General features: G+C 43.8%; 1 protein-coding gene across 1 annotated transcript; it reads left to right on the top strand.

Annotated features, from left to right (window-relative positions):
* The first annotated feature begins 4,726 nt into the window (after positions 1-4,726).
* IL7R (interleukin 7 receptor) lies at positions 4,727-19,414 on the top strand. The gene is made up of 8 exons (XM_074166713.1): positions 4,727-4,820; positions 10,393-10,531; positions 11,857-12,011; positions 13,631-13,785; positions 14,861-15,038; positions 15,835-15,925; positions 17,473-17,548; positions 18,911-19,414. The coding sequence occupies exons 1-8, from the start codon at positions 4,730-4,732 to the stop codon at positions 19,412-19,414; spliced, it is 1,389 nt and encodes a 462-aa protein (XP_074022814.1). The 5' UTR covers positions 4,727-4,729.
* Positions 19,415-26,601: the final 7,187 nt, after the last annotated feature.

A 26,601-nucleotide genomic window follows, 5' to 3' on the forward strand; every position in this document is an offset into this window, starting at 1 on the left:
CAACAAAAAAGAAGATTCTGAATCCCTTTTTTCTGTAAAAGTCCTCCTCTTCACAGCTGAAGCTGGCCAGAAGATTTCTGCTTCCCAGCAGATCTGGTTAAAAAAATAAAAATCTAAGTATCTAAATCTGTTTGAGTATATACGTTAAACATGTTCTAATGAGATTCTAGTTTATTACTTGCCTTAACTTTACCAAACTCTTTGCTAACAACAACAATAAAAAGTAATAATAACCATGCTAATAACCACATTTTTTAGTCTTAGGCACCGATCTGTAACTTACAAACATGGGTATTAACTTCTAAATTTCAAGTGTTAATTGAATTTCATAAATTCTGTTTCAGATCTGCATGAATCCCCCAGTTTGTCTTTCTGTCAATAATCTAAAGAAATTCTGTGGCAGATTTTTTTAAAGGGTGTTTAGGGTATTTTTTTCTTGAAGCTTTAATTTAATAAGATTCAGAACCATGTTAAAGTTATGCACAAATCAAATATTGTATTGAAGGAGGATGGACCTAAACAGGTGTTAAAAAGTCATCTTGAATCAGCAGCCATGGCCCATAGAAGGGAAGGAAATTGCACCATTCTCTCCTCCAGCTCCCCATGTCTTTGAGGAGCAGTGCAAGGTGGGTCAGGTCAGGTCAGGTCAGAGAGAGGGATTAGCACCCTTGTTCTGTGATATGAGGTAATTTATTAATAGCCCAAGCACCAGAGGAACCCCCAAGTCATAGAGAGAGCCAAGAAGCCCAGCAGCTCCTGCCAAATTTGGTCAACATGAGAAAAGTTCCCTCCCAGTCCCAAGCTGGACCATGGGTTTACCCATGGATATCTGACCAGGACACACTAACTGAGCTCCTCAAATTCAAGGATGCCTAGATCCTCCAACCATCAGTGTCTGCATGACCTGGCTCCAGTGCTGCACACTGGGATGTGTCTAGAGGACTCACTTCACTTGGCTCCCACAGATGTTCTGGGATCTCCCAGAACTGGAATGTTTGAAATGTGTAGCTGGTAGAACGATGGGGTCTACTAACTTCATCTTTCTAAGCAGGTACTGATAGCAGACTTAAATCTAGCAAAATTTTTTTTGTGCAGAAGCCTTTTGCATTTTTGGAGCCAAAACAGAATCAAAACAGACTTTTGTGTCCTCAGGAAAAGAGAAAACAAGTGAACAAACAGTGTAAGAAACAAACAGAAATGTTAACTTTTAGTTGACTTGCTCGGTCAGTCATTTTCAACAGCTGCAACACAAGTGATAATCCAAGAAGGCACTGGATCATGTGGAGTGGTCAGCGGGAAATGCTGAGGAGCTGATACAGTGTATGGACAACACACACGTGAACCACAGAGCACTGAAAAAAACCTGCTTTCCCCAGTCAGAGGGGCTGTAACTTGGACTTTGTTGATGACCAAAAATATAAGACGGTCTAGGGTGACTCAGAACCTCCAAAGCAGAGTGTTGAGACCCAGAGAAGGCTGACAGACCAATGAAGCACAGGTGTGTTTTTGCTGGACCATCAAACTGTTTAAACTGATTTTTCTTGTGTGTGTGTGTGTAACCCAGAATTAGGAGGCAAAACCAGTGTAAATTTACTGCAAATGAAAAGTAATTCAGTATTCTGTCAGTTTGCCTAGTTACTAATGCTTCAGCTGCCCTAAGATTTAGACTCTTACAGATTTGCTTTCCTGTCTCCCGGGCATTAGAGGAAGGCAATAAGGTGAGACTGATGGTCTCAAATATCTCTTAGAAATCAAACAACTTTTGAAGCAGAGACACAGAGGTAAAACAAAATGTACTTTTCGTTCAGGGTTTTTCTCTATACTAGGTTTTTTTCTCTTCATTGTGGTCCCTCGTTTCCCCACCCAGACAAAATGCAGCTATGACAACATGGAAATCCCCTGAGCAGCACAGCTCTGATAATAAGATTGTTCAGGTTCAACCAAAATATTATGTCTGAAAAGTCTTTTTCTTTTAGTTTGCTACAGCTGAAACAGGAAAAAAGAAAAAAAAAGATCAAAGTGATAGCCCACTCAATTATAAACAAGACAAATTTAAAGTGAGAAGGTGTCATTTCCGGATAGTGATTGGTTTGCACAGGAGAGCCCTCCTTTATTGATATTTCTGGCTGAAAATTAGGTGGAAATTAGCCTGAGGGTTTCTTGAATAATATGATACTGAATATTACTAAGCCAGGTCCTTAAATACTTACATAAACTCTACTAAAGCAAGCCAGGGGTAAGCCTTAGGGATGTGAAGTCACCAGGACCCAGTCTCATTGATTCAAGTTTGTCTGCAGTGAGTTTGAGTCACACATAGGAAACGCAGGAGGGAGAGACGGTGACTAACTACTCCTAAAGTCCCATCAGCTGACTCCAGCCTCTGAAAGAGGGTATTTCTTGAAGGAATATCATGTGAATGGGGCAGTGACCCCCTTCTTGGCAGTGTTGGTAGATGAGAAGCTCAACATGAGCCAACAATGTGTGCTTACAGCCCAGAAAGTCTACTGCATCCTGGGCTGCATCAAAAGAAGCATCACTAGCAGGTCGAGGGAGGTGATTCTACCCATCTACTCCACTCTCATGAGACCCCACCTGGAGTACTGTGTCCAGCTCTGGAGTCCTCAGCACAGGAAGGACACGGACCTGTTGGAACAGGTCCAGAGGAAGATGCTCAGAGGGCTGGAGCACCTCTCCTATGAAGACAGACTAACAGAGTTGGGGTTGTTCAGCCTGGAGAAGAGGAGGCTCCAGGGAGACCTTATTGTGGTCTTTCAGCATCTGAAGGGGGCCTACAAGAAAGTTAGAGAGGGACATTTTACAAGGACATGTATTGATAGGAGGAGGGGTAATGGCTTCAAACTAGAAGAGGATAGATTTAGATTGGATATTAGGAAGAAATTTTCCACTATGAGGGTGGTGAGACACTGGGAGATGTTGCCCAAAGAAGTTGTTGAGGCCCCATCCCTGGAAATGTTCAAGACCAGGCTGGAGGGGGCTTTGAGCAAACCTAAACCATTCTATGATTCCCTGATGAAATAATTCTATATGTGAATTCAAGCTCTTGAATGAGGGTCAGTCAGGCCATGGTGCTGCCATCTTTAGTGGCTCTTGGCCCTGGCACCATGTCCAGCACATTCTCTGCTTTGTATGGTTGGTCACTGTGGGCTGGCAGGTCCCACTCCTGTTTGTGGGTGGGAGGTATTGTAGAGGTCTGCCTGGCATACATCTACCCCCTGCCTCACCTTGGGCTCTTTTTTGAATTCAGTAGAGAAAAATAAATGTATTTGGGGATTTAGATTTAATCTTTTGAATGTCTGTGTTAGGATGAGATGAATCATGCTCTCCTCTGGCTAGATGGGAGCGAAGCATGAAAAGCTCTGATACAGGAATATACACTGTAAATACCTACATATTGACCAATGAAACCAAAACCATTTTTCTGTATTTATCCAGGCTTTGTGCACTTTCAGGGAATGCTTTGGTGGGGAGCCTCAGGGTCCTACCACAAGGAGGGATCTGATGCATGTATGGGAGGTGTCCATCTTCCTGGCTGCCTTGCTGAGCTCTTGTGGGGGAGGGGGGGGGGGGGGGGCGGGGGAGGAGTGGAGGGTAGGCATTTCTTCCTGTTAAAACAGGGCAGGGAAGCCCAGAAACATGCCCTTTTCTCTCTTCTGTCCCCTGATCAGAGCAGCAGGTGACACTGGGGGATGGTCCTTGATGTCCTGGCAGGAAGGACACTTTTCTAGACATGAGGGCTGAGCTTTCATCATTTTGGTGAGCGGTTTAAATTATTTCCTTGCAAATGAGAAAGCTGCTGTGGCTTCCATGTTGAGTCTCCTTCTTACAGTGTCATCATTTTTCTGTTTACTTGGGCATTTTTGCCAACTTTGCCTTTGGTTTCCTTTATACCTCCGACATAAAGCTTTTTTGGTGCAGCCGGGGCTGTGCCAGGCTTGCTCTTCTCTTTCAGGTCTTCATCTCACTTGTAGTTAGCCACATCAGTCAGCTGCGTACGTGGCCCTGCATTACGTTCTAGGGTGCGTTGGTGTATACAGCCACAGAAAGTGTGCAAAGGAAATATTTAACACCTCTTTATCTTCTGCTTTCTGCCTCTGTTTTGTCCAAAGCCTGAAAAAAAAGTGGTATGTACTGCTTTGTTCTGAGGATATAGGTTTTGCAGGATTAGTATTTTAAATCACAGTTTTTCTGGGTCAGAATTGCCTGATGTGGGACTTCATAGAATCACAGAATGGTTTGGGTTGGGAGGGACCTTTGAAGATCACCTAGTCCAACCCCTCTGCTGTGGCCAGGGACATGTCCTACTAGATCAGGTTGCTTAAAGCCCCGTCCAGCCTGGCCTTGAACACCTCCAGGGATGGGGCATCCACAAAATCAGCAGCAAAAAATCCCACTGGCCAAGGCAGGAGCCTTGTCCATGAAATGTGCTCCCGACCCGCTGGACTTGACCAGATTTGGCCCAATGCACCAATTGGCCTGATCCAGGAGGTCCTTAGTTTTGAAGTGGGAAGCATGTTTCAAAGTAAAAGCTCTGCAAATATCTTCACCCTGGCTTCCTGCTCTCTGCCACTAGTCATCCTTGTCGGCATTTTTACATTTCCCCTTGCCTGCGGTCTCTTTATCAGGCAATGGGTTTGCTCTGTGTCTAGTATAAAGCAAGTGAGCGCGGGTTTCGCACACACACGTACTGCACACATGCAGCGTGCTCAGGATGACACAGATGAGTACAGTATTGAGCATTTTCATCTTGTTTCTTCACACCACTTTTGGGGAAAGTGGTTGCACCTCAGCAGATGGTGATGGTGAGTCATTTCATCTTCATCTTTCCACTCATGTATGATCTTGAAAAACCTGAGTTAAGTGCTCCAAAATGCAACTGATGAATTAAATGTGTCACTGTTTTATCCTCCAGTACCAGTACTTAAGGCAGATGCAGAGCTGGAGGATACCTATTTAATTTAGTTCTCAAGTCTGTTGTCCTTGTAATGTCCGAATTTGTATGAAATGGGGGGAGACCATAGCTGTGTGCAAAGTGCATGCAAGATCAGACCTGTTAATCCTTTTTCATTGTATCTGCTGTTCATGTGAGGAATTATGCCTGGGAGTGGGGAACTGTTTCACTCTTCTGCAGTCCATGGTCACTCTGAGCTGCCGTCAGAGAGGGGCGAGGTTCTGGCTTCTCTTGCTCTTGTCACATTCCTCCAAAGAAAATGTTTCAGTGTACCTCGAACTTGGCTCAAACTCTTCCACCTCAAAAGCCAAACTTTTTCTCTTTAAGCAATTGCATCGGGCGTATCTGCAGGATAGTCCCAGTCTCCCTAGTAGTATGGCTGAAACAGCAGCTCAACCAGGGGGTTCTCACAGCCTGTCACTAAAAGTATTCATCCCTTATTCAGCAAATAATTATAAATTAATTCAACAGTTTAAATTTAGGTTTGTTGATAATTTCATTATCTCATTTAGAGAAGTGAAAATTATTTAGCATCATGAAAATAAAAAATCAAAGCATAAAGAACAGCAATAAAATCACTGTTTCAGTCTGCTGTCCCTTTTCTCAAAGGGAAACTGAAAAACTGGATTTACACATTCCATCCCAGATCTCTTAAACAATTTGTCTAATACTAAGCAAAGAGCAGTGACGGAGCTTGTTGCACTGTGCCTGAACGACGTGGACAGTCACTCAGCTATTGGTAGTTTTAGGGCTCTGTTTGCAAAGCAGGAGCAAAAGAAATTTTGGTTTTTAGGAAGACATGTGTGTCCTATTCTGTGTTCTTATATTGTCTCGCAGATAGCAAATCTCGTTTTCCCCAGTGTGTCATGCATTATAACATGTATGTATGTACACATATGTACATGCATACATATCTACATAGATAGATGGTAAGTTTTTTAGCTAGAGGAAAACAGGGAGTCACTCAGAACTGCACCTAACAACCTTGGTTTTTTTCTATTTGCCTGTTATTTATACAATCTACAGCTGTTTAGAGCCATCTTTGGCAAGCAACTACTGGTGAATGACCAATGCTAGTGATTTATCGCTGTTGTCACTGAAATTGTCAGGGCTTCCCAAAAGTAGATATGACCAAGCCTTTCCTTGTTTCATCACTACCCTGCAGTAAAGCATAATTCGCTTAGAATTAAAAACAAATAGATTCACAAAATCCCCATTGAGCAATTTGCCTCTTTTATGATTTCTTTGAGTCTCATGGGTTTGGCCAACAAATTAAACAATCCAAGGTAAAATCACCTCTGGTGGATGTTTGATTTTCACTTGACCGTTCTGACTCACCCTGCCTCCTGGTGAAGTGCCACCAGCCAACACAGACATGAGATCACCCCTTCTTATGGGCAGAGGAGGGAAAAGCTCGTGGCAGCACTTGCCTTCATCTTCTCTTTTCTAAGCAGCAGACAGCCCCCCAAGAGCTGTCACCAAGCCTGGCAGAGGTGGTGGAGATCCCCAAAAGACCTAAAAGAGCTACAAACAGAGCTAAGAAGGGGCATGGGCAGGGGAAGCAGGAGGCAGCAGGCACCAGGGTCTCATCATCAGGACGGCTGGCTCCAGTGGTCCTCCTACGCAGACTTTTCTGGTTTGTCCAACCCACATCAAAACTGTTATGATTAAAACAAGTTCTGCCTGAATCAGATCATCACTAGAGATTTTTCATTACTCTGTCTAGGGAGACAGTGACTTTATTGACTTTGGAAATTCTGTCACTGATCCTTCAGATGCTTAGCAGTGCCTTTGGTTTCATGCGTTGTTGATCGGCCTGGTGGCTTCAGAGCTTAAGCCTCTGCTAATACTCTTCTCTTGGTAAAGGCTCATGAGATTCCTACTGTGATTTGAACCATCTTGCTGGGTGTTGTCAAAACCCAAGAGACAACTATCTTTGCAAAGGACCTGCCATGGCTGTAGCTACTAGAGCAGTTTTTCTCCCAATAGAATTGACCCATCTCAAGCCCTACCTTGATTCCAGCAGAGCAGACTCAGGGCTCTGCCTGATCTGGGCTTCTTAAGGGAAAAAGTTGTAATCTTGTAAACTTTTAATTGTGTAATGAGTCCTTTAGCACTATGAGTCATGTTGGAGTCATCAAAACTATTTACATAGTGAATATTTGTGCATGGTTGTTCTGAGGTTTAGGGAAGAAGTGTAACTGAGGCTACATGCATATTTATGTCAGACCAGAAATTTACGGTCAGCCCATGGAGGAACCATACCAGAAAAAGCATTTCAAATTGCTTACTTAACAACATTCATGAGGTCTAATTACCATATATTCTATGGTTAGGATGTTATTTCCATGAGTAAGGAACCACGTAATCACGATGTGAAAGTTCAGTGTCAAAGGGGTAAAGTCAGCTTTCTTTCCAGTGCAGCACCAAAAGCACACTACGCTGGTTAAATATTAAATGGCAAGACAAAACCTTTTTCTTTCTTTTCATTTTGCGGTAAGCCTGCTAGAGAATGAACTAAAATTTTTGTCACTTTTCAGCAAAACATTAGCGGACAGCTGAATTATTATTTGTGATATGCCATTTATTCATATGATGATTATCAGTTTTGTGTGTTTACACAAAATCTGGTATATGTAGTTTGCATATACAGACAGCACCAAGCAATCTCTCCCTCTTACATAAAGGAAGACCAGTCATCCTAATTCATAAGTTTTAACGTTGAGGCACCTATGAGTATAACTAAGCCAGTCTCCTGGTAGTTGCCAGTAAAGTCTTGGAGGCATAAAATGTGACGTATCTGTGCATGTGAGCTTTGGGTGTACCTATCTATATGAAATACGGGTTTTTTTCCATTTTATGCAGATTCATTTCAGCTTACTTGTTATCCCCTGAACTTTGAATAGACATATATCTATATGCACACACTTTTACCCAGAAACATGTAACTTTATGTAATGTACATTGCGTGTATGCCCAGATGGCTCAGGGCTGCATTGGTCAAGACTCTCACCTGTGTGAAACTGCTGCAGGGCTTATTCTAGAGCTGCACTGACCTCTGCGTCTCTCTTTTGAAGATGTTGGTCAAGTAGAGCAGCTTTGTACAGCACTTATTTTGTCCGTGTCTTCTGTGCTGCACAAGTTATCCGCTCAGAGCAGCAGCGGTGGTGGAAGACATCGCATTTTGTTGTCCCCAGCAGAGCTGAGGTGAGAAGGGAAGGCCAGTAATTGCTTCTTAGCACCAGTTGCTCATGGTAGCAAATGACCACTGTGTCTTAGCTCGGGAGATAGACCTGCCCCTGGGTTCTGGATTGGTGCAGTATCAGATGGTCCTGTCCTTCCTGCTGCCCACCACGGGTGTTGGTGGCAACAGCCCCCTTCTTACCCCTGCCCGCCCTGCTTTTGGGTTTTACTTTGCATTCCTGACTCACTTCTGAATTTCTTCTCTTACTCAAAACCCTACTCCAGATGCACCTCAGCTCTGAGGTTAGGAGGAAGCACTGCTGATAGTGAGCCTGTGGGGTGATGCTCTTTACTTGTATTTTAAAGCAATCAAAAAACTCTCCCCTTCTTTCTCCCCGCTGTCAAACCAAGACCATTTTGGATCTTCAGGTGTTCTCCCATGCCAGACAAGGTTTGGGTCTCCCTGTATGCTAGCAGGATTGGCCAAGGATCATAGAACACCACCAGCAGAACTATGCATCAGGGTATCCAAGTAGCTTGTCACCCCTCAGTGATCCAATTCACCTGGGTGACAGCAGAGATGACCATCATTTTTTCTGGAAGGGATTTTCCATTCAAAATGTTTCCATGGGCATTTCCCCACACTGTTTGTGAGTTTGAGTCACCGATGTCCCTGAAGCGGCCCAGGTATCATTCTCATTGCAGCAGGTGACCCACACAGCAAGGGCATGTCTGAGGAGTGGGTAGGAGAGAACCAAGCAGGGGACTGGGAATAGTCCCTGGACATGGGGAAGAGGGTTACATATTGTCACAGCTACCCTTAACCTCTGGTAAAAGGAGACAGGGGCATTCCTGGCCTGAGGATCTGCTCAGGGGATCATGGCAAAAACCCTTTCCCTGTCCGCTCGGCTATGTTGGGTGAGATCATGAAATGAGGCTGAAATGGCAGTTTCTGCCGGAGAGGACTCCTCTCAGAAGCATCAGGTTTTGCCTCACCGAACTCATACCTGCCAAGTGTAGGACTTGAGACGTATGCTGTTACTCAAATCGCAATTGTTTTATTAGTCATTGAAGCAAATTTGCAGGAAGCCACGCATTCTGGCAGAAAGTCTGAGCTTTCCCTCCTGAGCTCAAATTTGTGACATTTCAGAAAACTTTGCAGTTCAATCAAAATGGGGCTTAATTGCCTCATGACACCAAAATACTCTTGCTTTCCTAAAACCACCCATACCATTTTCCCGTCTTCTTAGGAACCCGCTGACAGGCCAGACATTCAAGCATGGACAGGGGCCAAGCAGGGACAGGAGGATGCTGCCCAGGTGCTCACGGCTGGTCCTGATGCAGGTGCAGCAATGGCAACAGCCGAGCGTGCATCCTCGGCTGCGGATCTGCCGCTTAGGAGCTACAAGGTGTTTGACGTACTTACAGGCTGTCCTGAGCTGAAATTCCCATACAAATAACTCCCGTTGAAATTAGCCCTTGCTCTTGAGCCGGTGTTAGCCTTGAGCATCAGCCCCAGACACCTCTGGCAGTGACCATGTGGAGTGTATTCCCCGGTGCGTGTTTCTGTTCTGTTTATTTTCAAGGGTGTTTTTGTGCTTGACTAGAATACCCTGCTTTTCAACAGGCATCATGAACATGTCTTGCTCCCAAGAATAGCAGCATTTTGTGGTTCCTAATAGGTAAACCTGTTTGAGAAATTTTGGAGATAATTTTCAGGTGGAGTAGGTCCTGCTTTTATCTTGGTATAAAGTTTATCCGTAACTTTTAAAACAACAATACCCTTGTTCCTGATTCAGACTTAGGACGAATTAAACTGCGGAGCAGACAATATATTTTCTCTGTTTTATGCTTGACTCTGGGACTTTTCACAGAGGTTTCCAGGTCAACATCAGCACTCCTCTTTGCCCGTGATTAATAGAAAAGAACAGACATAGGGTGTCTCATCTGACCAGAGTGACTCTATGTCTTTTTATAGTTCAGAGACTGGTGATGCAGAATGTACCTTCATGTATGGTAAGTGGGTGGGCTTCACTGGCCTGCGGGCAGAGCAGCCTTGAAAGGTGCAAGTGGCTTTTAATTTCAATTTGAACGAGCTTTCTTTGCTTCTTACAAAACATGTGGGTCGATCCTCTTTGTTTCAGGCAACCACGTAAAGAAACAACCTCCTATACAATGGAGCTGCAAATCAAATACACTCACAGGTTTGCTTCAATAACATCCTGCGCATCTCTCCTTAGGGACTTTTGGAGATGACGAACCAGACAATTTTGACATCAACTGCTTCAGCCAGCTGGAATTTAAGGATTCCTATAGCAGCCTGACCTGCAATTTTACCGAGCTGCCCCCCCACAACACTAACTATACCCTGGCCCTGTGGTAAGTGCTGTTAGTCCGTCCTTTGGTAAACTTCTGGGAAGCGAAACGCTAAGCACCAGTGAGTCATGTTACCGTATGCTGGGAAACAGGAGCAGCAAAGCTAGACAAAGTTCTGTTTCAGAGTGTTTACCAAGTTTGAATACTATATTCAGCAAAGAAGAAGAGTTTATTGAAACAGAACATAACTCCCTAATAAGGAACTGGAAGGGCATTGTAACACCTCGAGTAGTTCTGATTTTGCCTCTGTTGCTCTGAAACACCTGTAATTACGGAAGTAGCCCAGCATGAACTGAGAGCATTTTTTTCTTTAAATTAAATATTTTTAAAAAAAACAAACCTAGCCTTTACCAAGTGAAAAGTAACAATGTTTTTGAAGAGGCAGATCCTTTCCACAGAAAATTCTTTGGCCGGATGGCTGATTTTCCACTGCGGGGAAAATGTCTTTATCTAGGTCAAGACAAAAATTAAGCAATTGTCTTTGCACACACAGGCATGCAAATAACACACTAGAATGAGTATATAAAAACCCAACAGTTATCAAACATGTCAGTCATCTCCACTGCTTGTTGAGGCCTTGAAACTCTTTTCCACCTTTTTTTTTTTGACTGATGCAGCTAGCTGAAGAAATTCAGTTTTTATTTCTTTAGCTTCCTTCTGCTTTTCCCTTTGCCTGTTTTTCCTGAAACTGAAAGTTTTGTGGCAGCCAGAAAAAGTGGATTTTTTTTTCAGTCTTGCTATTCTAATCATTACTTAATTTTTTTCCACCTAGTTTATTAGAATTTTTCTATTTTCCTGGATTTTATTCTGGATTTTGACTGAAATTTTATGATGGTCCTCAAACATGGGAGTCACACAGATGGAGAAACACAGAGATATATTTTCATCTCTGAAACTGTGCCATATGACTGCTTCATGGCCTGTCTGACCGTTGACCCTATATTTGCTACACTGCAGTCAGTAAGAAATTTCTCTTTATCTTCAGTGAGTATCCAAACCTATTGCCCTATATTTAAAAATGGCATCAGTAAGATAATTTTTAAAGATACAAGGGTTTTTAATACATACATCTCCAACTTAAAAATTTTATTTTTTCCTTCAAGAGCCCTAGGGCTCTTACTGTGACTTATGTCACTTGAATATTTTGTTCAAAGACCATGAGGGACAATACTATCAATTTTTTTAACTCTTTATTTGCATGGCATGTTTTTCTAATTTCACATGGAGTGTCACTTCAGTTAGTGTGAAATGAGCGACACGGATTTGTTCCCTTACTATGTTATAGTAAGACTGAGAAGAAATTAATGTTGTGTCACTTCGGTCAACAGTACCAAGGAAGACAGCAATTACATGTGCTTCAATATGGAGAAACAGGAGGATGTGTATTTCTTGCAATTCACTGATATACTCTCAAATAAAGACATCTGTATGAACTCTGAGATGAAGAGAAGGGTCTGCAGGAGTCTGGTTGTAACTGACATTGGTAAGACACTTCACATTTTGGACATTTTTAAGATATAGGTGTTACTGGTGAAAAAAGTAGCCCAGCGCAAAGCTTGAGCATCAATCTGGATGACATAGAGGCAGTATAAAACAGTGCCCTAGCAGGACGTGTAGCCTCATATTGGGGTATTGACAGTGTGGTGTTCCCTCTGCTTCAAGGCACTCAAAATTCACATCCATTCAAAATGTGGAACTGAATTCTGGCTTATCATAACATCTGCCCAGACCTGGACATAGACCAAATCATGCACATGAGTGTTACTGAGCATGGACGAGCTGTTAAGCAGGGAAATTTTTTTCATCTCTTACTAGGGATTGTGCAGTTTCAGGACTGACCGCCTCGAGTCTAGTGTGAGCTCAATAGCACAGGGACCGCAAAGTTGCAAGATCTCACTTTTTCACACCTTGCTTCTTGGTGGAGCCTGTTGTCTGAATGAAGTACTCAGGCATCCTGCAGTGCAGAAGGGGCACCAAGAGCCCATGAGCCAAAAAAATGGCCTGAGCCAAAAAATAGGGAACTTGGGGGGAAGAGAGGCTCCTTGGGACTTACCACTCTTGGGAGCCAGTCTCACTCGAGGGCTGCAGAGAAGCCTGTGTAGGGCAGCTCTGTTCTGCTCTGGTGCCACCATGTTTTGCCTTCCTTTGGCAATAGGCACTGCGTCATCCCTCCCTGATGAAACATTTCTGCCCCAGTCCAATATTTTTGTAATAATCTTACAATACCTCTCAGTTTATGGGCCAGCCTTGTCCATATCTGGTGGTGTCTAGAGACTGCAGGCTCTGCATGGAAGGATTAAGTATTTGTGGGCTGCAGAAACAGCGGGCATGATTTTTGGCTATATGCTCTTTCCTAGAGGAGAAAGATGTGGGCTCTCTGTTCCTGTGAGAGCTGGTGTACTTTACATGGCACATTCAGGAAGCCTCAGTGGCACAGACACAGGTCCTCACAGACCTCGGGCACATCCAGCTCAGGCACAGCTTGGGAAGAGTCCTGAGGGCTGCATTTTGGACCTGAGTTCCACAGATGGTCATTTGACAGAGTCTCTTGCAGACCAGGTCAGATGTGTGTTTATAGCAAGGGCCTGGAGCCACAGCCCTCTCTGCTATATCTAACACTGTCGTACATTGTCCCTTCCTCTGTCCCCCTGCCCTGATGACCAGCAGTGGTTGTACCCGTGCCCAGTTTGCTCCCAGTGCCTTCCTCCCAGAGCAGCCATGGGTTTTGCCATGGGATCTTCATCTCAGAGCACTGGTTAGAGGGACTGAATTTCAGGTCTTCTAGCCGTGCTACCTCAGGGGTGGGCATGGAAATTGCTTTCCAAGACTAAATGTCATATCCCTAGGAAGCACCATCCCTGCTGGTCACATTGCTGCTCCAGCAGGTCAGAAAGCAAGGCTGCCTCAGGACGAAGGTGTAAGGATGAGCTGGGGCTCAGCATGAGACTCGCCCAGCTCAGGCCAGCACTCGCTCAAGATAGGTCACCCTGCAGAGGGTATAACTTGAAGTTGGTTGTTGGTTTTTTTTACTTTTCAAAATCTGTTTATTTTGTAGTAACATTGTCCTACTCCTGTTATATCCTGGTTTGTTATCATTTGCAGTTAAGCCTGAAGTACCATTCGATATAAACATCACATACCAAAAGGAGGCAAATGAATATCTTATTCATTATAGTACACCACACTCATGGAAGAAATACTTAAAGGACAAATTAATGCACCAAGTAGCCTATCGTCAGGAAGAAGGTACTTGGAAGGTAAGTGATGATGTATTGGTGAGCTTACACTAATTTCCAAAAGTAAACATTATCAGAAATACCAGTGTTAGGTAAAAACCCTCAAATCTGCATTTCTACAGTTCTCTAGCCAGAAATTTGGAAAGGTACGATATTTGGCATCTGTACATTTCATCAGTCAAAACAATTCCAGACCACCAGCACCCATGTCTGTTAGACACTTCTCCGAGCTAACAAGATTTCCTTCATTTGGTCTTTGCAGTGGAAAGAGAAGACATAATATAATGAACCAGTCTAAGTGTCTGGAGATTTTGCTCTCTGCTATGGTGGTTTTGCTCTTATTTTCCGTGCTCATCAGTCAGTAAATCATATGACCCCATTTCTTATTTAGCAAGAGTTTCTTCATGTCCTTTTTTTACTGAGCCTCTCCAGGCTTTGAGTGCAGCCATGCAGCTCTCCCACCCTCAGACCATCTTTTGGGCTGTAGCTGCCTGTGAAATGGATCTGGTCTGGGCTGCCCAGTTGCTGGCACCTCTGTGTCCCCTGTCAAAGGAGCAGCCATGCAAACACCAGTCCAGATGGGAGGTGTTTGAAAAGCATGGACTATACCTGCTTTTTACAGAGGGAACACAGGAGAAGTGTAACTAGAAAAAGAAAATGATTCAGGCAGCCAAATACATTGAAATGAAAATCACCAGGGCTGCACAGTGGGATTTCAGCTTCTTTTCTGCCTCTGCTTTTTCAGAATTGTCTTTTTGTGCCATACAAATGTATTTTTTCCCCTCTCTCTTCTGATTCTTCCCAGGGAAGCATGTGTTTCCCACTGCAGTGTTGGTAGTAGCAAAGAACAGTTAATACTTCCAGCTGTTTTCCAAAGAGCCTTTACCCAACATTAGTCTCTCTTCTCAGTACTGTCTGGACTGCCTTGCTATTAAACTAGACTGGTGGCGTGATGACCACCCATATAATAAACAAAGACACAGAGCAAACAGCACAGTACTGCAGGGATGCACCTGATTTTGCAGACTTTGCTGAAACTCAAAGATAATTCTACCGTGTCTTCTAGAAAAATAATTTGATTTTTTTGTGTGTTTAGGCAATAAAGTCACCGTACCTTCAGGTGAAATTACTGGGGAAAAACCTCGAAAATGATGCTTCGTATGAGGTGAAAGTACGTTCACAGCCCAACGGAGAATATTTTAAGGGCATGTGGAGCGAATGGAGCACTTCCAAAAGCTTCAGGACCGCAAGGGAGCAGCACTCCACAGAGAGCTGTAAGGGCCAGAAACAACTTTGGTCCACCTGGAAGAAAGCAGAGCTAGGGGTCCCCAGACCCCTGTCCAGCCCTGGTGGCAGCAGTGATGAGACCATGTGGAGGGGAAGAGCCCGTGGCCACAGCAGGGTCAGCCCTCACAGGCACCGGGCAGCCCAGAGGAGATGACCCAGAAGGCAGCTGTATCGCTCTGGTCTGGGGCTGACTCTCCACGTCAGCAAAGGGAGGTGAAGCCTGACTCACCCCTGCTTGCTGCCTGCTGGCGTGCAGGGAGAAGACGGGCTTGCACTGAGCATTTTACATAGAGCAGAAAGAGTGGGGAAACATGACTCATGTCAGGGCTCTGGATTTGTGTGCGAATATGGCACTTTAATCACAGATACGATACAGGACAAAATCTCATCATTGCACTTGTAAACTTGAATAATCCTTCTGGTCCTTGGGGTCCTTTCAGTCCCCAGGAGCACCTCGGCGTTACGTGAGTTCAAAGTCATGTCAGTGCTGCTATTAGGATGTGGTGAGCGGTGACTTCAACACGCTGCAGGTGATAGCAGACTTTGAGCTGCTTTAATCCAACCTGGGAACCCAGCTTGAAGCTTGGCCAAGATGCTCCGGCAGCGTTCCTTTTCCCTCCTTTAGGGAGAGAGGAGAAATGCACCACTGCACCAGTCTAATGATAGGCAAGTGCAACGCTTAGCATTAATTCCTGATTTGTTGTCTGAAGAGACAGTACAGTTATGGTGGCTTAACAGTGAGACATTTAGATGCATTGGGTGATGTTCTTTATTTTTCTTTAGATAGCAGCGTGGTCGTGGTTATACTCTCCATCCTGGGATTCATGCTATCCATTGTGATGATTGTCCTGGTCATAATGTTTTGGGAAAACAGGTAATCTAAGTCTCTTTGTATCAGAAAAAGTGTTGGAAACCAATCCTGTTCTGAAAGTCTTATTGCTTTCCCTGTTACACTTGTGAACTATTCTCTATCCATCGCTGGACCTCTATATCAAGCTGAAGGCAGGCAAAGAGTAGAAGGGTAGAATACAAGAGAGGGTATCGGCAGGCAGAAGATGACCTGCCACTTCGAGCAGACTTCAGTCTTGGGCTTGAAACACTGGTACCTTTGGGGAGCTGAAGTCACCATGAAACACTTACAGAGTTGATGTCACACTGGAGGCAAATTTGACTCAAAAGCTTTAAGCAAGATCCAGAAAAGCGATCTGCGGTTTTTTGTAAAGTCCCAAGAGGTATGGAAATAGTATACCGGGGAGATTGCCTCTTTCCCTTTCAGAGGCTGAGTCAGCAGGGTGTTTGCTCTGCAACACTCTTGGAAGCAGCAGGTCAGAGCTCTCTGCAACAAGGGCTTGACGGCATCTGCCACCAGCCCAACTGGGTCCACATCCAGCCATGTGGCAAAACTGAGCTCTACATCCCCCACCAAAGCAGTCAGAGCAGAAGTGGCACAGGAGATACATTCATTACACAGGCAGTCCTTTGTCTACTTTGGGGGTTTTTTCATGTCTTGACTGCGCAGCAGTAGATAGATAGCTGTGAGTATATTCTTGAATATTGAATAGGTAGTTGACAAATTTAAGAAAATGAACAGATTTATAGATAATGTGGTGAAACCAGAATCTGAAGTGAAAAAGTCCCAAGTTTAACCATAGGAGATGAACCTTGAACTGCTGAAAAAACAGGCTTTTAGACAGTGAGACTTTTTGAACACAGACACCTTTTAAAAAGAAGAGAGTTTTATACATATGTGTGTATATACCCATATCTACAGACACACAGATAAAAGGAAATATATATTCATATACGTCTATAGCTATATTTGTATCACTTCAACATTGAATGTCAGTTGGGCAGTATTCTTTAGATGCATCATAGCTGAGGGTTTCTAGCAGCACAACACGAGAACTTTGCTAATGAAGGCAGTAAAAATGAGACCTGTTGGACAGGGCTACAATACAGATATCTGAAGCACAGATAGCTGGCCAAGGAGTGGGAAAATATGCAGTTCTTTGACTTATGTAAACATGCAGAGCCAAATATCAGCAAATTTGCACTTTAACCACAAACCTTTTTTCACTTGCAGAAATCGGTTTCACCATGTAAAACCCTGTTAACACAGCTAGATGCAAATGAGCTCTTTGCCAGCATAATTTGCTGTTTTTCCAGTACTTGCTGAAGTGTCTTCCTTTAACTGTGACAATTTGCGCACTCAAAAGAACAATGACTATTCAGTGACCTTTACAACTCCTCTTCTGTTTTTGTTTTATTCTGAGACTTCTCCGTCATTATTTTGGGTAATGCAAGCCAGCCCTAAGGCTTTGTGGGAATTAGTACAAATGATGCAATATGAACCTCTGGTATCTCAACATGTCCCTCTTTTGCTGCTGTTGAAGCTTTTTTTCTCTACTGTTGCTGTTTCAGGATCAAGCCTGCTGTGTGGCCAAACCTGCCTGATCATAAAAAAACGCTGGAGCAACTATGCAAGAAGCCAAAAAATGTATGTACTTCTACTATTGTTTTCACCTAAGTATAGACTATTGGCAACAAAACTAACACTCATTAGAGACAGTACATGCATTTGCGCCATGAACTGCGACATCTTTCAGAAATTACTTCTGCGTTTCACTGAAGAGAGCCCACATTTGCACAGGCTGATGCTAGTCAAGGGTATGGAAATAACAGATGATTCAACTAGTGCCTGAGCTTTGGTTTCTGCAAAGTAACTACATAGGGCTAGAGAACTTATATATGAAGAAAGGTTGAAGGTATGGAACTTGTTTATAGAAAAGAGGAAGCTTAGGGTTGGGACTACTAATCACAAATTTCCAATACCGAAAGTTTAGGTAGAGAGATGGTGGAGGTGCTTTTGCCACAAGGCTGTGTGCAGAGGCAACAGGCATGTGTTGCTTTAGGGGAAACTTCATCTGGGTGTAAGAACAAAAATCTTTCTCCATTGTGTAGGTTGCTCAAAGAAAAGGTAGGTTCTCCTTTGCTGGAAATGTTCAAGTCTTGGTTTGATAGGGCTTTTGGATAATCCAGTCCAGGCCCTTTTTCTGGCAGAAGGTGGGACCAGTTGGACTCCAGAGGTCCTTTCCAACTGAGATGCTTCGGTGATGCTATGAAACTGTGATCATGGGGCTGGATGGGGACCCTTTGCAAGCATCTCTGGTGACGCCCATGTACCCTTACATGGCCAGTAGAATTCCTCATACACCATGTGATACATGGACTGTTCTGCCAGACAAAAGCTAGATGGACAAATGTTACAAACCATAAAGTGTGGGATTAACCCATTGCCTTAAAACTGTGTGTCTAGTGCATTACTTCACTAAGAAACTCATCACTGCTCTTCTCTCCATTCTTGGTACGTTATTGCATGTTCTTAATTTAATAAGAGGTCTAAGATGACTCTCCCATGCTCTGTGCTCCCCAGTGCAGGGATTCCTAATGTGTTTCAGGAAGTTGTGGCAAACTTTTACTTCCCTCACTGCTAAATTAGGAAGGTAAAACTGAAAGGAACCGCCTGGCTTGGCAGACTCATTCCTGTGAAATGGCAGGCACGCAACAGGTGCGTGGCTCAGTAAAGTCTCTGAAACACCAGTTCCCACCACATTGCATAGATCATAAAATGCTCTTCAGTGGCACTGCATGCAGGAGGCCACTGGATAGATTCAGATTAATGTGGAAAAGGACTTTAATCCATGTGATAATTTATTCTCTGCTAACCTATTCTTACAGTTTAGGTTAGTGTTAAAGAAATAATAAATACCTTTCTAAAATCAAATTAATTATTAAAGTACCTCTTCTCTTAAGCTAATACCCACCATTAACTGATCATGCTGTTCCCTTTGCCACACAGAATTTTGATATAAGCTTTAATGCAGAGAGTTTTGGTTACGTTCATATCCATAAAGTGGATGGCATTCGAGCAAAAGCAGAACTAGAAAATTTTCTGCAGCCATCAACCACTCCAGAGACAAACCTTCCAGAAAAATTTAGGAGCGGCTCAGACCTGAAGATGATCCCTGCAATTACAGACAAAAGCAACTTGAACCTTTCTGTGACTTACGGAGGAATCTGGCCAGCTGAAGCCCTGCACAGACTCCTGGGCACCAGCCAGTTTGCAGACACCGAAGGAAACGATGACTCCAGCACATACGAGGTCTGCCACAGCAACGGGGTGACCCTGTGTGATGATGGTTTCAACCCTTCCTCCACTTCTCCCCCGGATCCCTCTGGCCAGCCTGGACCAGAGCCCCTAAATGGTGACACCATATCCCAGATGCAACCTACCAGTGAAATGAGGTCACCAAACAATGAGGAAGCCTATGTCACCATGTCTAGCTTCTACAAAATTCAGTAAACCTTACAGGAATGACAGCATATCATTTTTTTCTCTAACAAGCAGGACAGTGAAGCTTTCTGTTTTGTTTTCCTGCGTACTGAAAGTTGCCAGCTCTGCAACGCATCCTGCTCGTAGTGCAGTCACAGAATCACAGAATCGTCATGGTTGGAAAGGACCTCTGAGATCACCGAGTCCAACCACACACACACAAAAAAACCCTACAATCTCGACTACTAGAGCATGCCCTGAAGTGCCATGTCTACACGTTTCTTAAATACCTCCAGGGATGGTGACTCCACCACCTCCCTGGGCAGGCTGTTCCAGTGCCTGACCACTCTTTCGGTAATGTAATTCTTCCTAATATCTAATCTAATCCTCCCCTGCCGCAACTTTACACCATTTCCTCTGGTCCTGTCATTATTCCCTTGGGAGAAGAGGCCAACACCCACCTCTCTGCAACCTCCTTTCAGGTAGTTGTAGAGGGCAATGAGGTCCCCCCTCAGCCTTCTCTTCTCAAACTAAACATGCCCAGTTCCCTCAGCCTCTCCTCATATGACTTGTTCTCTAGACCCCTCACCAGCTTGGTGGCTCTCCTCTGGACACGCTCCAGCACTTCAATGTCCTTCCTGTAGTGAGGGGCCCAGAACTGAACACAGCACTCGAGGTGAGGCCTCACCAGTGCCGAGTACAGAGGCACAATCACTTCCCTACTCCTGCTGGCCACGCTATTCCTGATACAGGCCAGGATGCTGTTGGCCTTCTTGGCCACCTGGGCACACTGCTGGCTCATGTTAAGCCAGCTGTCCACCACCACCTCCAGGTCCTTTTCTGCTGGGCAGCTCTCCAGCCACTCAGCCCCAAGCCTGTAGCATTGCCTGGGGTTGTTGTGACCGAAATGCAGGACCCAGCACTTGGCCTTATTGAACCTCATACAACTGGCTTTGGCCCATCGATCCAGCCTGTCCAGGTCCCTCAGTAGAGCCTTCCTACCCTCAAGCAGATCAACACGCCCACCTAGTTTGGTGTCATCTGCAAACTTACTGAGGGTGAAGTGGGTTCTCCCACATTTCAGTGATAAGTGGCCTAACGTCAGCTCTCAGCATGTCAGTAGCAATCTCCACTGCAGCAGAAATTAAATTTAATTCAACCTGAATTTAATCCTTTGATTTGATTAATCCAGGGCAATGACACTGCAGTCCTAGCCGAGGATCTCTGCATGTCTTGTAAAAGTTAATGAACTCTTCTGTTAACCTCTTGGTTGCAGAGTTAAGCTCTTATTAATGTCTAAGCAAGAAATACAGCAACAAATTCAAGTTAAATAGAATCCAATCTCTTTTAAACAGCGGTAGGTCAAGAGTAACACCTCTGTGGTCAGTGGAAGTCCACGAGTTTGCGAAACATGAGTAAACTAGCGTTGCTATTGAGCATCAGTTGCCTGGGGATTTAGGAGCTTGGCCACCACAAAGGTGGTTTGCTGAGTCCCCAGGAAAAAGGGCACATGGACTCACCTTAGGAGGATGTTTTCTCAGGCTGGTATTATCTTTTTTTGAGAGAGAAAGATATTAAAACAAAGCAAAACCCTACATGCCACTGCTTTTTGGTGGTGGTGAAGATCTACTTGAGCCAATTTTAGGATCCACAGGTACTTCTGCTAGTGCTATAGGTTAAAGACCTATTTCATGTACTAGCAATATTTAGCTAAGAAAACCAAAGAAAGTCAATGAAAAGCAAACACCCATCTCTTCCTATAAACTGAATTGGGGCTGTAAAAGGCATGATGCTGTCTTTCTTTGCGGCTCTTGTGCAAGCATTAGTGCATGTGTAAATACTTTCCGGGACAAAAGGGCTGAGTGGACCATGTTTGTTTATGAGCATTATTCACAAATCTGTGACTGCATGAAAATACTTCGAATTTGGCCAGGCAGTGTTCTTCTGCAACATCTGATTTAGGAAGACGGGTGGAGCGTCATGGATCCTGGCAGTGATCAGAAGACCTGTATTTTTTGAAAAATACTTTGCAAATTGCCTGGAGTAAAAAATTGCAATTTTTACTTTTTTTTTTTTCTTTAATTTTACATTATGATAGGGGGAGGCATCCTGTCCCTTCCCATTCACTTTTCTCTGGACTCTGTGTCCAGGTCTAAGGGGATCCCACGTGCTGCCACACAGAGATGGCTGAGCCACTTCACAGTCCCTCTGGGATGCTGCACATTGTGGAACACAGGCTTGGAGATAAAGCTGCTAGAGCCACATGGTTGCACGGCAGCCAAGCAGTGTGGCCATGGGAACTCCAAGCCGCTTTGCTGTGCTCTGGGATTGGTGTGCACCTCACTGTGCAGTCTCAGTTCCTCTAGCTGCTTGACATTCTCCTTTACTGAAATGTATTCACGTTCCTAGAGTCTAAGGGTAAAAAGAGTCCTTGCTCATCCTCAGAGCTGCTTGAATTTATTCTGACTGGTAATAAGCACTGAGATGTTGCTATATTTGATGCAGCCTGCTGGAGAAAAACAGCACTCCCAAGGCATCGCTCCACTTTCTCCACCTCCACCTGACACCAGGGAAACCTTCACATGGGGACAGCCTTACGGTGCCTGCGTGCAAAGGGGCGAGGATTTGGCTCAAGACATTCCAGTGACATTTTACAGAATTGTTTTTATTGCTGATTCTTGCTGAATGAAACACTGATTAATGCGTAAATGATGCCAAGATGAAAGCCATGGACATTAATTTGCCTAATAATGCTTGCATTTCTTTTTTAAGAAGAGCTGCTGGTAACGCTCATACTGTGCTGGCTTGCACAGTGTGATTGCAGATGCAGACAGACTGTGCTGGAAAGATATCCTCTTCCAGTAACACAGTGGCAATTAAAAAGGGAATAGAGGAAGAAGAAAAGCGCAACAGAAATATCCTGTACAGTATGTGCTATGCTTGTTTTGAACTCATATACACTTTTTTAAGGACTGAAAGGGACATTAAAAATGACAGATGTCTATTTGCACTATTTAAGCAGCAGGATATCCATGTGTAATAGTCTTTCTGTTTGTCTACGAAGGTATACTGTCTTCAATACAGGAAAAGTAGTGCAAAACTCGTGTTTGCTCTTCAGTATGGGAAAGTAGCACAAACCTGATTACTTTAGTGACTTTAGTCACTCTAAAATAGTTATATTTTTCCTATGTAGTAGTCATATTTTTGCATAGCTGCTAATGTTTAAATAGTCATTCTATTTTCTATGTCTTACTATCTTATTTAATTAGATAACATGTAACCTTGGTTTTATAATGTTTTTACTGTATTAAAGGGACATGTCTATTTGCATGACCAATTTATGCTGCTGTAATTCAGTCTTCCAACATACATCTATCAGGATAGGACTTACTCTACCCTCGCTGAAATTAGTATAATTCTATGGGCTCTACCTAGCTTCAGGCAGGATAAATCCCAAATAAATCTAGACAGCTCAAAGGCTTAAAAGCACTGTAGGATAACAGCAAGCCTGTTTTCATCACCACCACCCTGTGAGCCAGAGCAGCCTCTCTGCAACTCCAGTCCCTATGTTTCAGACCAGGCATGCCTCTGTTCATCCTGACTCAGATTGCCACCCAGCCCTTGTTAACCCAGAGAGGTGACAGCTTGGGGAATCAGGTGGGTGAAGCCAATCTCATGCCAATGGCTCATGCTTGCTCAGATGAGACAGAAGCTTTGCCCGAGCCCCTGTGTGCAGCTGTGAGTCTGCACTGCAAGCACCAGAAAAGAGAAAAATGCCTCAGGCTTGTCATAGCCTAAGTATGGGTACAGTAAGGCAAAGTCCCATATAGGCTGTGTCCTCAGAGATTAATACACTGCTAAATGCTGACAAATGTGCAACTGATAGAAAACAAAGCAGCCTTTCATTAATTATGTTCATCCCAATGTAGCTGTTTGTGGTGGAGGATATAGGCTAACTCATGCCAGACATGGGGGTTATTTTATTCCAGGCATGCATCTGGGTGTATGATGTAGCCTAACTAGAAGAGTATCTTCCCAGGAGAGCAGCAGCGATCACAGTCAAATCGAGGGGGGTTAAAAGTTGGCATTAAGATTTCTGAAAGACCCTTACTCCCCTCCCAGAAAGGGCCCTGAAATTCAATGGACTCCTGTCCATTGAACCACATCCAGCTGCTACCAAGCCAGTCCCAACCGTTTGGTCATTATGGTGGTGTTGTCAAGTCTTGTCAGGCTGAACTTTCACAAGCGCTAAGCTCCTCTGAAATAACTGTCTTTGGGGATTAGGCTGCTCTGAAGCATGCAGAGGTTAGCAGCTTCCTTCGGCTTTGAGAATCTGGCCTGAACGGTAGAAGCTAAACCTTTTGGAAAAATTGGTCCCTAACTATTTTGCAGGTGATGAGTACCAATAATTGAGCAGGCTTAGTATCAGCATCCCTGAACATCATATGTGGTTTTAGAACCATCAATCTAAATTTGATGGGTGTATACAGATTTAAAAACTTTCAGCTTCCTTTTGCAAAAAAAAAAGAAAACCAAATATGCACCAAAGCAAGATGCACCACAAGCACTTCTGGTCCATGGCCAGCTTCTAGATGCATAGTACATATATGAAGATAGAGCCACAGTTATGTCTTGACAACACTTCACCTGGTCAGGACCGAGTAGTTTCCTTATTCTACAAGACAGAGTTTCCTCCATAGCTGTTCACAAATTCCCATCTGACTCAGCATCCGCACAGGGGTATAACTCATCTTTCACATACTCCATGTACCTTCTTTACTTTAGCATAACCTCTCTCCTCCACTTTCTGCCTCCTGTGCTCATACTTAGCTGCACAAATGAAAAGAGCTTGGTGACCCTGGTTTCTATGGAGCTTCTTTATCACACTGTGGCTGCAGCTGCTTGCTTTTCTCTCTGTACATAATCATCAGGCTCCGCCGTCTCTTCTGTGCTCATGGTACAACACAGCCACCCTCCCATCTTTGCTTCTCCCCTCATCTATGTCATTTGCACTATGCAGACATCTCCTAGTGGCACACAAATGCTAATCCGTGAAATAAAATAAGTCTTTTGTCAGTTATAATACTGAGTCACAGTCTAACTTTAATGGTGCTGAAAAACGTTAATTACCTCCCAAGGCGATATTCGTCCCCTGCTGAATTTATTAGTTTGTTTACCAAATCTCGTCCTCTCATGCATGCTCATTAAAAAGGCTGATAAAACACACAGAAATGCTGTGTGTGTCGGTGGGGTGGTAGAAGACCAGCTAAGCATGGGGAGGCAGGGGAACTGTTTCTGCCAGGGCAAAGGGATGGTTAAATATATATGACGTGCAGTGAAGTCTGGACCATAAATAAACATGAAAGGTTGTCCTGGCCACTGCTGCCCCAGGGACATGTGGCTGAATTCCGGGAAGTTTTAGGCAGGCACAAGCTGACCATGAAGCCATCCCTTCTGGCAGCAAGGGGACCTGGGGATGCTGGCAAGGTATTTCTGCAGGGCAGGAGTTCAGCCGCTTCTAGGCTTCTCAGCAAAAGTGTTTATTGACTTGGAGACCTGTATTTGTACAGAAATACTGCAGTGCTGCAGCCCAGGGTAAAACAGCAGCAGGTTTTTAGTCAACACGCTTTTGGCTCTAGCTAGTTATGTCTTTGGTTGGGGGCCTCTGAAGCTATCCTTCGAAACCAGCTAAAATGTAACATAAAGGAGATTTACCATCTCTGTGAAGCATTATTTTAGCGTCAAACTGTTCCTTATTACTGTGATCATGAAGCCTCCCAAATTAGTACTCCTGTGTGTAACAGGAAACTGGCAAAACAAATCTAATGTACAGACACACAATAAAACAACTGATGATGGTGGGAAATGCAGTTGATAATTTATACCGACTATCCCATCCCTCTGCTCACTCGGCAGCTCTAGGTTTCAATAAAGCAGGCGATTCCCCGGCTTTTAAGCGCCACCTGTTGAAACATGAAGCCCCTTGCCAGAGTCCAGCACTGGGACACTTGCTCGTGCCATCAAACCGTGCAGCTCTGAAAACGTTGCTCAGACAGGAACTGGGAAAAAAAAATCAAACCCACAACAAACTAAACAGTGTTTCACTTCTTTATAGTCTCTGGTCCCACAGAAGTTGGGGCAAATGAAAGCAAAGGTTAGAGTTTCCAGGATTTCTTCATCATTAAAATGAAGTAGGCATCGTTGTCCACAGAAGCACTAACTCCAGAATAGTAGTTCAAAAATTCATCTTTTGTAACCTAAGAATGAGAAAACCAGTGTTTATAATGTGTGATGGCTATACTGTGGCCCAAAGCAGGATGTTTATGTAATGCGATGCATTCTTTACATCTTCCAGGTAAGTCTGATTTTTAGATCAGACTGACCATCCTCTGACATTAGGATGTGTTGCTGCAGCAAGGTCTCACACAGCATTTGGTCCAATGACGCTGAGGTCAATGGATTGAGCTTTTTGCACTGGGAGACAGAGCTGTTGCTATGTCCTGGAAAAATGAATATATGGAAAGTTATTCAGGTTATTGGTAAATATTGACTGAAAAAAACCAATGAAATTAGATTATTCCAACATTAGCACTATCACCAAATTAATATTAAAAGCCCCAAAGGTTAGTCAAGCAATAAAAAAATGACAAACAAAGTAGAAATGCATTGGTGGAAATGTCTAAAGGAATAAATCTATGCCACAAAGTCAGAGCTTCTCTAAAGAAATCTACTACTTTTTTTTCCAGAAAATATACATAAGCTAAAAAAATGCAAAAACAAAACAAACACAAAACAAACAAACAAAAAAAACGCAGTAAATGTCGAATGCTAAAGTGTCAATTGAAAATAAACTAAAAAAAGAATTGCAGCTTTTGGCAAAAATACCACATTTTCCATGAAAAAAGAACAGATTTATTTCTGGAAAATAAACACTGCTCACATTTTACCACAATTTCTGCTTTTCAACAGAATACCAGGCTTGAGTTAACTTTCACAAAACATTGCACTTCCTTTCTTTCTTATATTTCCTGCTTGTCAAGATGTTCAGCAAAGTCTGAATCCCATCCCCATTCTCCAGCTGCAGCTCCTGTTGGGATCAGTGGCAACGCTGAAAGCCAGGAGGAAGCCTGGGTCCAGGTTTTGGCAGAAACGGGGCTGCCTGGGGTAGGGTACAAACCAGCTTTTGCTACAATGCTACAGTGCTCCCACCTCCCGCA

This window comes from Numenius arquata, chromosome Z (assembly GCF_964106895.1).
Source record: "Numenius arquata chromosome Z, bNumArq3.hap1.1, whole genome shotgun sequence".
NCBI lineage: Eukaryota > Metazoa > Chordata > Aves > Charadriiformes > Scolopacidae > Numenius > Numenius arquata.